Source organism: Hyla sarda, chromosome 2 (assembly GCF_029499605.1).
Source record: "Hyla sarda isolate aHylSar1 chromosome 2, aHylSar1.hap1, whole genome shotgun sequence".
In the NCBI taxonomy this organism is placed as follows: domain Eukaryota; kingdom Metazoa; phylum Chordata; class Amphibia; order Anura; family Hylidae; genus Hyla; species Hyla sarda.
In genome coordinates this window covers 481,635,135-481,647,722 of record NC_079190.1, presented here as the reverse complement: position 1 = coordinate 481,647,722, position 12,588 = coordinate 481,635,135, and the positions used below count along the sequence as shown (strand labels likewise).

Below are 12,588 nucleotides of genomic sequence, written 5' to 3'. Positions count from 1 at the left end.
CCGGTGAAAAACTTTTTTTTTTTTTTTTTAAATCAACTGGTGCCAGAAAGTTAAACAGATTTGTAAATTACTTCTATTAAAAAAAATCTTAATCCTTCCTGTACTTATTAGCTGCTGAATACTACAGAGGAAATTATTTTCCGTTTGAAACACAGAGCTGTCTGCTGACATCATGAGCACAGTGCTCTCTGCTGACATCTCTGTCCATTTTAGGAACTGTCCAGGGTAAAAGGAAATCCCCATAGCAAACATATGCTGTTCTGGACAGTTCCTAAAATGGACAGAGATGTCAGCAGAGAGCACTGTGCTCGTGATGTCAGCCGACAGTTCTGTGTTTCGAAAAGAAAAGAATTTCCGCTGTAGTATTCAGCAGCTAATAAGTACAGCAAGGATTAAGATTTTTTAATAGAAGTCATTTACAAATCTGTTTAACTTTCTGGCACCAGTTGATAAAAAAAAAAAGTTTTTCACCGGAGTACCCCTTTAACACGGTCATTCTTTCTGTGGAGTCCTAAATTTGAATTCCAGCAGCAGAATTTTCCACTTCTGTCATGTGCATGGTGCAACAGAATCCCATTGAAAACATTGGGAGGCTGCTGGACAGGAATTTCCATGCGTCATTTTTAAGATGGATTCCACTCGGAAATTCTGCAGTGTGGATTCAGATGATGGAATTTCCAAGCGGAATCTGGTTGAAAAATTCCACTTGAAAATTCTGTTGCAGAAGAGTCCCATTGTTTTTCTGTGGGATTCTGTTGCACCGTGCAAATTCTGATTCCTGCCTCCGCAGAAAGAATGAACATGTTCATTATTTCAGCATTGCGTTGCCGTTTATTGAGCTGGCGATTTTCCGAGTGTTCCCAGCACCGGCATATTCTGTCAGCTCTCTGCTATTTGTGGAATGTCCGCCTGTGTCTTCCTGGCGGACATTCAGCAAAATTTATGCCATGTGAACATGACCTAAGAGGAAATCCCTTTTAAAGTGCAGCTGTTGATAAAACAGAGGGGGGAGGCTCCTGCTGCAGCCAGTTTTCTTACAGTCAGACACAGAATTGTTAGGAGGAGGAGAAACATGGCTCATCTCCTGGGACTCATGTGCACTGAGTAGCCGGCATGATAGCACGGCTCCCCGCTACTGCGGGTCGCACAGGAGAATATTGAATTGCCAAAACCGGCTGACCAGACCCGGAGGAGGCTATTTTTTCTTGCAGGGCAGTTGGTCCTAGGACTATTGGACCACTGTGGCGATTTCATTGAGTGCTTAAAGGGGACGGATTCTGTATCCTCCGTTCCTTTCCCTGCTAATTGCTTATATTGATAAATCTGTCTCTATACTGACACCACTGTGCTTTACCCCATTCTGTCCCTGATGAGCCCACAGATTGTGGACGAAACGCGTCGGAATTTTGGGATGGTTGTCTTGACTTATGAGACATAGCATGTTTATCTCATTTAACAGTTATGTACTATTTGTGATTTGAGGGCTTACATTAGCCCCTTATAAGATATCAGCACTATATTCTATATACCTTATAGAGGATTTAATAAAAGTGATGTTTTAATTCACTCCCCCTACTTACCCTCATCTCCTGGGACACAACATTTACTTATACAGTGATCCCTCAACTTACAATGGCCTCAACATACAATAGTTTCAACATACAATGGTCTTTTCTGGACCATTTTAACTTGAAACCAGACTCAACATACAATGTACAGACAATCCAGACCTTTGAAACGTGTCAATGGCCGGAAGATCTGACCAATCAGAATGGACATTCACTGGTAAAACCCTTGTATTACTGAAGTGCACGCACTGACTGATGTCTGGTAGCGCCCCCTACAGTACAGGGAGGTATTACATGTTCTGTACTCTTTACCTGTACCAGGGTTACCTTCTCATGTGGACATCAGGTGAGGGCGGCTCCATGGTACTTTTTTAGGAAACTGTGTTTTCTGTACAGGACCCTGAAGAAGCTCCTGTCCTCTACATAGACCAGCGTTTCCGTACCAGGGTGCCTCCAGCTGTTGCAAAACTGCAACTCCCAGCATGCCCGGACAGCCAAAGGCTGTCCGGGCATGCTGGGAGTTGTAGTTTTGCAACAGCTGGAGGCACCCTGGTTGGGAAACACTGACATAGACAGTGATTTACAGCTCCCAGCAGATCTTTCTTACTTTTATATGTACGATCTTGCTTTATCTGTGTTAGTTATCTACTTATTTTTCTTTAATCCTCACTTTTTCCTATTTTTGGATGACATTTTGGGGCCTCAGAACCAATTATCAGGTTTCCATAGAGTTCTGGTCTCAACATACAATGGTCGTCCCGGAACCAATTAATATTGTAACTTGATGAGGGACCACTGTATATTAAAGGGTAGGGTCGCACGTGCTGTATTTTGCTGCATATTTTCTGCAGCTGATTTTGCTACCCATTAAAGTCAATGGGTAGCAAAATCAGCTGTAGAAAATACTCAGCAAAATACGGCATGTGCGACCCTACCCTTAAAATGTAATAGTAAGAACAGGGCAAAATAAGTATCACAAGTGGAATTGCTGGATTTTTTTTTATATTATTGTGGTGTACAGTGTTGGTCTTTTTGGGTTCCGTGGACCTTTATGATTGTTGCTATCTCAACGAGAGCCAAGCAGAAGATAAGACATGCAGTAGTCAGCAGGTTCACATAGATATTAGAAGATATGCTTCTGTTTCCTATGTGGATTGTGTCTGTAAAACTAATACCTGGAGGTTGTCTTTGATCCTGTGGTTTGGTAATACTTACCATGTAAGCTTCCAGTGGTCAGAAGAGCTCGCGCTTTATCAGCCAAGTCACTGTTTAAGGTGTTTCCTAGCAGCAGCACGTCAATTGCTTCTTGTTTCGAGCCATCAAAAAAATTGCTCTGTATGGTCCTAGTAACAGAACGCGCTCCGTCTTTCAACTTTCCACCCTGTAAAATTACAATAATGCCTGTGACTGGTTCTCTATAGGAAACATATATATATATATATATATATATTTTTAAGTTGAAATCCACCCTCAGATCATCTCTTGAAACCACAAAACTAATATATATAAAATCTATAAAGCATTTGGGACCTTCAAGATCATTGGAGACACCAAAAGCTCACAGAGCACTGCCAACATCTTCTGGAATGTCTCCTTTAAAGGGGGTACTCCACTGGAAAAAGGAAGTTTTAAATCAACTGTTGCCAGAAAGTTAAACAGATTTGTAAATTACTTCTATATAAAAAAAAAAAAATCTTAATCCTTCCAGTACTTATCAGCTGTTGTATGCGCCAGAGGAAGTACTTTTCTTTTTGAATTTCCTTTCGGTCTGACCACAGTGCTCTCTGCTGACACCTCTGTCTATTTTAGGAACTGTCCGGAGCACGATAGGTTTGCTATGGGGATTTGCTCCTACTCTGGACAGTTCCTAAAATGGACTTGGGTTTGTAAATTTAAAAATCTTAATCCTTCCAGTACTTATTAGCGGCTGTATGCTACAGCGGAAATTCTTTTCTATTTGAATTTCTTTTTTGTCTTGTCCACAGTGCTCTCTGCTGACAGCTGATGCCCATATCAGAAACTGTCCACAGTAGGAGAAAATCCCCATAGCAAACCTATGCTGCTCTGGACAGTTCCTGACACGGACAGAGGTGTCAGCAGAGAGCACTGTGGTCAGACAGAAAGGAAATTCAAAAAGAAAAGAACTTCCCTGGATCATAACAGCAGCTGATAAGTACTGGAAGGATTAAGATTTTTAATACAAGTAATTTACAAATCTGTTTAACTTTCTGGAACCAGTTGATTAAAAAAAATAAAAAAATAAAAATGTTTTCCAGTGGAGTAAAGGGGTACTGCAGTGAAAAGTAACTTATAAGTAATCAGTATCTAATATAGAGCAAATATCCTGGCACCAAAGACCAAGAGAATGTCCAACCAACAGAACGTCCCCTTCCACGGTGCTCAACACTGTTCACAGGAAAAAGTATAAAGCATGAAGCACTCACCGGACAACTTCTTCTTGCATTAGTAGAAAATCTTTATTTACTTACATATCGTGATACAGCAGCAGAAGAGCGGAGAGGTGCTCACGCACCTCTCCGCTCTTCTGCTGCTGTATCACGATATGTAAGTAAATAAAGATTTTCCACTAATGCAAGAAAAAGTTGTCCGGTGAGTGCTTCATGCTTTATACTTTACCTGTGGACCATAACTTATAAGTGTCTTATAAGGGCCCCCCCCCCCCACCGCGATCATCTGCTAGGGCCCCGGCTCTATGAAGGGGAGAGTGTGCTGGGCTTGGCACGTGCTCGATTCATTCTCTATGGGAGCGCCGAAGAGACCCGAGTGCTTTACAGCACCCCCATAGAAATGGATGGAGCACGTGCAGAATCTACTCCTCTCGTTCGTAGGAGGTCCCAGCGGTCGGACCGCCAAACAATCATACACTTATTCCCTATCCTGTGGATAGTGGATAAATTACTTTTTGCTGCAGTACCCCTTTAAATGGATTACTCAATAAGCTTCATCTTTCCTATCTGAAGAACCGCATCATAAGTTTATAAATAACCTGTATTTACCACCTACTGTCTGAGCTGATGTACAGACTCCCCGGGGAGCTAAGAAGAGAACTGGAAATGTTCTCGAGATACAAACCTCTAACATAAATACACATAACAGGCTGGAGACTTTACACTGATTAGCCGTAACATTAAAACCATTGACTGACAGACTGTGTTTTCCGGGCGGACATTCCGCAAAATTTACGCCATGTGAACATGACCTAAGAGGAAATCCCTTTTAAAGTGCAGCTGTTGATAAAACAGAGGGGGGAGGCTCCTGCTGCAGCCAGTTGTCTTACAGTCAGACACATGGTTGTTAGGAGGAGTAGGAGAAACATGGCTGCTCTCCTGGGACAGAAGATTAACTTATATATTTGAAAGGGTAATCCACTGCCCCATTGTTTAAAACATTTTGACGTCAAGCCACGCCCCTCAATGTAAGTCTAGGGGAGGGGGCGTGGCGGCTGGGAGAGACTTCCATTGAGGAGGCATGGTGTCACAAGGGCGTGGCCGTGACGTCACGATCCCCGCAGCCCGCACCCAGCGTTCGGAACATAATGTGGAAGCTGAAAAATGGTGAACAGCAAGGATTATAGCAACAATGACAAATTCTGATGTCTAGATGACAGAGTCAAAGCTTCTCCAGAAAGCCAGTCTTGTAGGGTGTTCCCCATATGTAATGGTTAGTACCTACCAATTTTGGTCCAAGAAAGGACAACCAGGGACAGGATCATGGGCACCCAAGGCTGATGGCCATGGGAAGAGAAGACTAGTCTGTCTTGTCTGATCTGCTGTAGAGCAAATTGCTGAAAATTTTCAAGCTGGCTATGATAGAAAAATGTCAGAAAACAAAGGGCATCACAGGTTGCTGTGTAGTCCATGTTGACCTCTGTCACCGTCAAAAACTTCTACAATAATCACATAGGCATCAGAACTGGAATTTGGAGCAATAAAAGAAGGTGGCCGGGTCTGATAAATATTTTCTTTTACTTCTTGTAGATGGCCGGGTGCGTGTGCATGACTTGCATGAGGGAAGAGATGGCACCAAAATCAAATACGAGAAGAAGACAAGCCGGCGGGGGCAGGGTGATGGGCAGAGTTCTGCTGGAAACCTTGGCTCTTGGCATTGTGTGGATGTTACTGGCATCATGTGGATGATGTACCACCTACCTAACCAATGTACAGACCAACCCTCCACTTCATGGTAGTTGGGTCCCCAAAAAGAAGAATGCCCCGACCACTCTGCAAACATCATCCAGGCATGAGGAACATGACAAAGAGATCAAAACGGTGGCTTGACCTCCAAATTCCTCAAATCTCTTACAGTACTCACAGGATCCGCTGCTATCATCTTAGTGATTCCACAGAACTCCTTCAGAGGTCTTGTCAAGTCCATGTCTTGATGGGTCAGATGTGCTTTGGTGGTACAATGGAGGTCTATATAATTGTGTAGGTTTTAATGTTAGGGCTGATCTGTGCATATCACGTTTGGCCTCTTAGCCTGTAATGCATACGAAAAGCAGTGCATCCAGCTCACCCCGCCCGAGGCAATTAAAGCACGGATCCAGGTGCTGGACAACACGGGCGTAGCAAGGCAAAAACAGAAGGGTAGAATCCAGCTCATGAGACGTAAAAAAGTTCCATATATTCCAGCATGACGATACACAAGAAACCAGGTAGACAAAAGTGACACGTTTCAAGCGCAGGTGTGCTTGAAACGCGTCACTTTGGTCTACCTGGTTTCTTGTGTATCGTCATGCTGGAATACATTGAACTTTTGTTACGTCTCATGAGCTGGATCCTACCCTTCTGTTTTTGCCTTCCTATATTACACAGGGTGGACACACGAGCAGCCATCAATCCTCAGTTAAACTCGATTTAAAATGACATTTGTAAAGATATAATGAAATTTAAATAAGAAAAATACATTATTAATTAAATTATACAAAACCAGAGGCCATATGAAGATCCCAGGTATAAGTAAAGCCTCTTACTATAGGTTAACATAATCACAGTACCGATGACAGGATACGATATACGATGCTTATATTAGGTTAAGCCACTAGTTTCGTGGGTGGTGTTTCCTTTAAGTAAACTTACGACCTTTCACTGTAATTTTCTATTGCGCCATAGAACTAGAGGCTGCACATTAAGTGACCCAGATAGTGAAAAGTATGTCTATATAGTATTTCTATAGCCCATGGAAGCCAAGAGTATTTAAAGGGGTACTCCACTCCTAGACATCTTATCTCAGGGGTCCCGCCACTGGGGACCCCCGTGATCTCGGCTGCGGCACTTCAGACATCCAAGGCACGGAGCGAATGTCGCTCCGTGCGGGATGACTGGCGATGCAGGGTGGAGGCTCGTAACATCATGGTCACGCCACGCTTGTGACTTCACGGCCATGTCCCCTCAATGCAAGTCTATGGGAGGGGGCGTGACGGCCGTCACGCCCCCTCCCATAGACTTGCATTGAGGGGGCGTGGCTGTGACATCACGAGCGAGGCGCGGCCGTGACGTCACAAGCCTCCGGCGCTGCACCCGACGTTCTAAACGAATGCCCGGGAGCAGTGGGGAGATCGCGGGGGTCCCCAGCAGCTGGACCCACCGCGATCAGACATCTTATCCCCTATCCTTTGGATAGGGGATAAGATGTCTGGGGGCGGAGTACCCCTTTAATAATAAATAAGCCTGATCAACTCTGGTGCTACAACTGCTATAAAGATATAATAAGAAATAAATCAGCAAGGGGAAGTATAAGATCAACTTTTTAGGCATATTATAGGCAGGCCAGGTAGTATTACACATTAGGGTAGGGTCACATGTCCACTTTTACTGCAGCTTATTTTCCTACCAATTGAAGTCAATGGGTAGGAAAATGCGCAACAGCAAATACGCAGAAAAATACGGCACATGTGACCCCACACTTAATCCATCCTGTTTTACATTGTAACTTTGTATATGCCTTTTATATTAAATTATAGATAGTATCTTTAATGTTAAAAGACATATATTTGGCTACCATATATTCCATGGTCTAGTTACCCACCTGAACACATCTTTTTTACGGGTGTTGTCTTAATTCCATGATTTATGTTTTTATATATATATTTTGTACTTTGCATGAACGTTGTAGTCCATTCTTATTTTTTGGGGTTTGAAAGCGGCACTCCAGTACTTTAAAGGGGTACTCTGGTGGAGAACTGGTGGCAGAAAGTTAAACAGATTTGTAAATGACTTCTATTTAAAAATCTTAATCCTTTCAGTACTTTTTAGCAGCTGTATGCTACAAAGGAAATTCTATTCTTTTTGAATTTCTTTTTTGCCTTTTCCACAGTGCTCTCTGCTGACACCTCTGTCCGTGTCAGGAACTGTCCAGAGCAGCATAGGTTTGTAATGGGAATTTTTTCCTGCTCTGGACAGTTCCTGATACGGGCATCAGGTGTCAGCAGAGAGCACTGTAGACAAGACAAAAAAGAAATTAAAAAAGAAAAGAATTTCCTCTGTAGCATACAGCTGCTAAAAAGTACAGGAAGGGTAAATATTTTCTAATAGAAGTAACTTACAAATCTGTTTAACTTTCTGGCACCAGATGATTTAAAAAAAAAAAAAAAGGATTTCCACCGGAGTACCCCTTTAACTTATCCCTGAGACCCCGCGTGTTTTCCAAAATGGGGACTTTGCTCTTTCTGTGCATGGAGCAATGGGATCAGCATGCGCTCCACGCATGTCTATGGGAATGACAGAGATTTTAACGTTTTCATTACTGGAGTTCCCCTTTAATGATGGTCACAGGGCACCATATATGTTAGCTTTATGCACTGGTTTCTCATTTTGGCTTTTGTGGTCTAAGTTACTACCACCCAAAACCTGACTGCTGTCTTATACTAGAAGGAGCTTCAATAGAATTACTCACCATTCATTTAGAGTCAGGAGGAGTCGGACCGAGAGGGGGGCAGGAGGAAAGCAGGCAAGAAGTTAGACGATAAGAACGTGGAGAAGAAAAGAAGAATGTAACATAGTTACCCTTTAAGTGGCATGCAAAGTGTTAATATGGCAACGTAACATCATGTTTAAGCAGAAAAGGTAAGAAAAATTAGCATGTTAGCATAATTAATAAATATAAATGTATTAAATATTAAAAAAATCAAATATTAAAAGCAAAGACCAGACGCGCATATTACTAACCAAGAACATCATGCAGGTAGCAATAGGATAAGAATAAACAAAGCTGGAAAAGCGTCGCCCCATTATCTATGACTCCCGTGTTAAAGGGGTATTCCAGGAAAAAACTTTTATTTATTTTTTTATATATCAACTGGCTCCAGAAAGTTTAACAGATTTGTGAATTACTTCTATTAAAAAATCTTAATCCTTTCAATAACTATGAGCTGCTGAAGTTGAGTTGTTGTTTTCTGTCTGGCAACAGTGCTCTCTGCTGACATCTCTGCTTGTCTCGGGAACTGCACAGAGTAGAAGAGGTTTGCTATGGGGGATTTGCTTCTAAACTGGGCGGTTCCCGAGACACGGGTCATCAGAGAGCACTTAGACAGAAAAGAACAACTCAACTTCAGCAGCTCATAAGTACTGAAAGGATTAAGATTTTTTTTTTTTTATAGAAGCAATTTACAAATCTGTTTAACTTTCTGGAGCCAGTTAATATATATATATATATATATATATATATATATATATATATAAAAAGTTTTTTTCCTGGATAAACCCTTTAAATGAGTTGCTCAGGATTAGAAAAAACATAGCTTCTTTCTTCCCAAAACAGCGCCACTCCTGTCCACAGGCTGTGTGTTGTATTACAATTCTCATTCATTCTGAATGGAGCTGCAAAACCATATAGAAATTGTGGACAAGAATGGTACAGTTTCTAGAAGAAAACCGCTGTATCTTTCTAAACCCCCTATCCAAGGGTATTCCTTCAGAAAGAGACGGTATATTCTATCAATATGCCATCATTGATTGAGATGGGCAGATTCCCTGAAGGGCTTTGTTATTTGGTGCCAGCTCCAACACTTTCTGGGTAACTTTAGATTATTCATTTATGGTGGCATGTAACGTTGTATGTAAGCAGAGAAGAAATGACATGATTTGCCTTTGTTGTGGGTAGGTAAGAAATGATTATCAACTATTAAAAGGGGTACTCCACTGGAAAACATTTTATTTTAAATCAACTGGTGCCAAAAAGTTAAAAACAGATTTGTAAATTACTTCTATAAAAAAAAAAAAAAAAAAAATCTTAATCCTTCCAGTACTTATCAGCTGCTCTATGATCCACAGGAAGTTCTTTTCTTTTTGAATTTCCTTTCTGCCTGACAACAGTGCTCTCTGCTGACACATCTGTCCATTTTAGGAACTGTCCAGAGCAGCATATGTTTGCTATGGGGATTTGCTCCTAATCTGGACAGTTCCTAAAATGGACAGTGGTGTCAGCAGAGAGCACTGTGGTCAGGCAGAAAGGACATTCAAAAAGAAAAGAACTTCCAGTGGACCATAACAGCAGCTGATAAGTATTGGAAGGATTAAGATATTTTAATAGAAGTTATTTACAAATCTGTTTAACTTTCTGGCACCAGTTGATTTAAAAATATGTTTTCCAGTGGAGTACCCCTTTAGTGAAGTATATTAGTAATAATAATAATAAAGTATAATAGCAATAATAATAATGAAGTATAAGGATGATAGGGTATGTATACCTTTGCAAGATTTTTTTCTTTCATTCCTCTAAAGCAGTTTTTCCCAACCGGTGTGCCTCCAGCTGTTGCAAAACTACAACTCCAAGCATGCCCAGACAGCCAACGGCTGTCTGGGCATGCTTTGAGTTGTAGTTTTGCAACAGCTGGAGGCACTCTGTTAGGAAGGTTTGTAAATTACTTCTATTAAAAAATCTTAATCCTTCCAATAATTATCAGCTGCTGAAGTGGAGTTGTTCTTTTCCATCTGACAACAGTGCTCTCTGCTGACACCTCTGTCTGTCTCGGGAACTGCACAGAGTAGAAGAGGTTTGCAATGGGGATTTGCTTCTACTCTGGACAGTTCCTGAGACAGGTGTCATCAGAGAGCACTTAGACAGAAAAGAACAACTCAACTTCAGCAGCTCATAAGTACTAAAAGATGAAGATTTTTTTTTAATAGAAGTAATTTACAAATCTGTTTAACTTTCTGGAGCCAGTTGATATATAAAGTATTTTCCTGGATAACCCCTTTAAGTACTACTAGAGTCTCATACTTTAAAATATTTTATCCACATTGTATACGGACTGAGTCTGCAGTGTCCTTAGGACTATCTAAGGCACCAGGCAGAGTGCCACACCTAAGCTCCATTGCAAGGAGTGTATTTCCTATGCAGATTCCAGGGTGAGGCATAATAATGCTACTTGGTTATAATGCATTGCCGAAAAGTGGAGATCTGCCAAACTCTAGGCAAAAGCTGATTTTCCGGTTAAACTTGTGGATGAACAGAATTGGTGGTGACCATCTTCAGCAGCCATGGGGGAGACCGGAATTCATGCACTGACGTTAAAGGGGTACTCCCGTGGAAAACTTTTTTTTTTTTTAATCAACTGGTGCCAGAAAGTTAAACAGATTTGTAAATTACTTCTATTAAAAAATCTTAATCCTTCCAGTACTTTTTAGGGGCTGTATACTACAGAGGAAATGCTTTTCTTTTTAGATTTCTCTGATGTCATGACCACAGTGCTCTCTGCTGACCTCTGCTGTCCATTTTAGGAACTGTCCAGAGCAGCATATGTTTGCTATGGGGATTTTCTCCTGCTCTGGACAGTTCCTAAAATGGACAGCAGAGGTCAGCAGAGAGCACTGTGGTCATGACATCAGAGAAATCTAAAAAGATAAGCATTTCCTCTGTAATATATAGCCCCTAAAAAGTACTGGAAGGATTGAGATTTTTTAATAGAAGTAATTTACAAATCTGTTTAACTTTCCGGCACCAGTTGATTTAAAAAATAAATAAATAAATAAGTTTTCCACGGTTGTGCCCCTTTAAAGGTTTTGTGCAGTTTAGAAAGGCACCCTTATGGATATATTCACACATACAGGATCTGCTGCAGATTTCAATGTAACTAAATAATTGGACACAGCATCAAATCTACAGCAGATCCTGTACGTGTGAATGTACCCTACTAGAGAATATACATGGTCCCTTGATCAGGAGAGCAGCTACAAAGAGCGTCCCATGCACCGGAGGACCTGTCCTGTATACCACAGACAATATACTGGTTTAAAGGGGTACTCTGGGAAACTAAACCCATAGCCCACCCTTTCCCTCTCACCATCCTATGTATTTGTCTAAATATAATTGATTAGTTATATAGAGTAGTTTCCCTCTTTCAGCTGCCACTTACATGCAGGGAGTGAGAGAAAGACATCATATTCAGATCATTCTTGTCTTTGTGTAAACCCCTTACTAAGATCTAGCCCCTACCCTCCTGGAAGACAAACACCACATGATTTCTGGCTTCACAGCCCTCCCCTCCCCCTCCCTCTCCTAGTCTCCTCAACAAATAAAGCTGCTCTTTTCCTGCTGGAGATCTAACCACTGACTGCTGCCATTCAGAGAATATCATGATTTATTGCTGGGAGGAAGGATAGTTTGAAAGAAGAGAAATGTACAGTGTGTTTACAACAATACAGCATGCACACAGATAGAAAAAGCTATTGGCTGGCAACCATTACACAGAGCCGCACTGACTGCTGGGAAATGTAGTCTGGGCTGCAAGCAAGAAAAAAGAATATTCAGGAGACAACAGGGGCCACAGGAGCTGTTGAATCACATGGATTACTACAGGGGTCACAGAACAGGTATTGTGGTGGATTTGGGGCATTTTTTTTTTTACTTCCCTAGAGCACCCCTTTAAATGAGTACTGCGTAATGCTTTTTTTCACCTGTGGTGGCGCTGCAGGGAAACTCAACACTTACTATCAGGTGTCTACAAAGATTACAGGTGATCGCTGTGGGTCCTGTCTTAGAAGGTTGACACTTTGCGATC

General features: G+C 41.6%; 1 protein-coding gene across 8 annotated transcripts in view; it reads right to left on the bottom strand.

Moving 5' to 3' along the window:
• Positions 1-12,588, bottom strand: part of SYNJ1 (synaptojanin 1) — a 145,429-nt gene that overhangs the window by 61,484 nt on the left and 71,357 nt on the right. For 7 of the 8 annotated variants that reach the window (XM_056559478.1, XM_056559479.1, XM_056559482.1 and 4 more), the window contains exon 12: positions 2,784-2,949. In XM_056559478.1, the coding sequence (XP_056415453.1) occupies positions 2,784-2,949 (166 nt within the window). The remainder of the gene's footprint in view (positions 1-2,783; positions 2,950-12,588) is intronic. The other variant, XM_056559480.1, reaches the window with a different exon arrangement.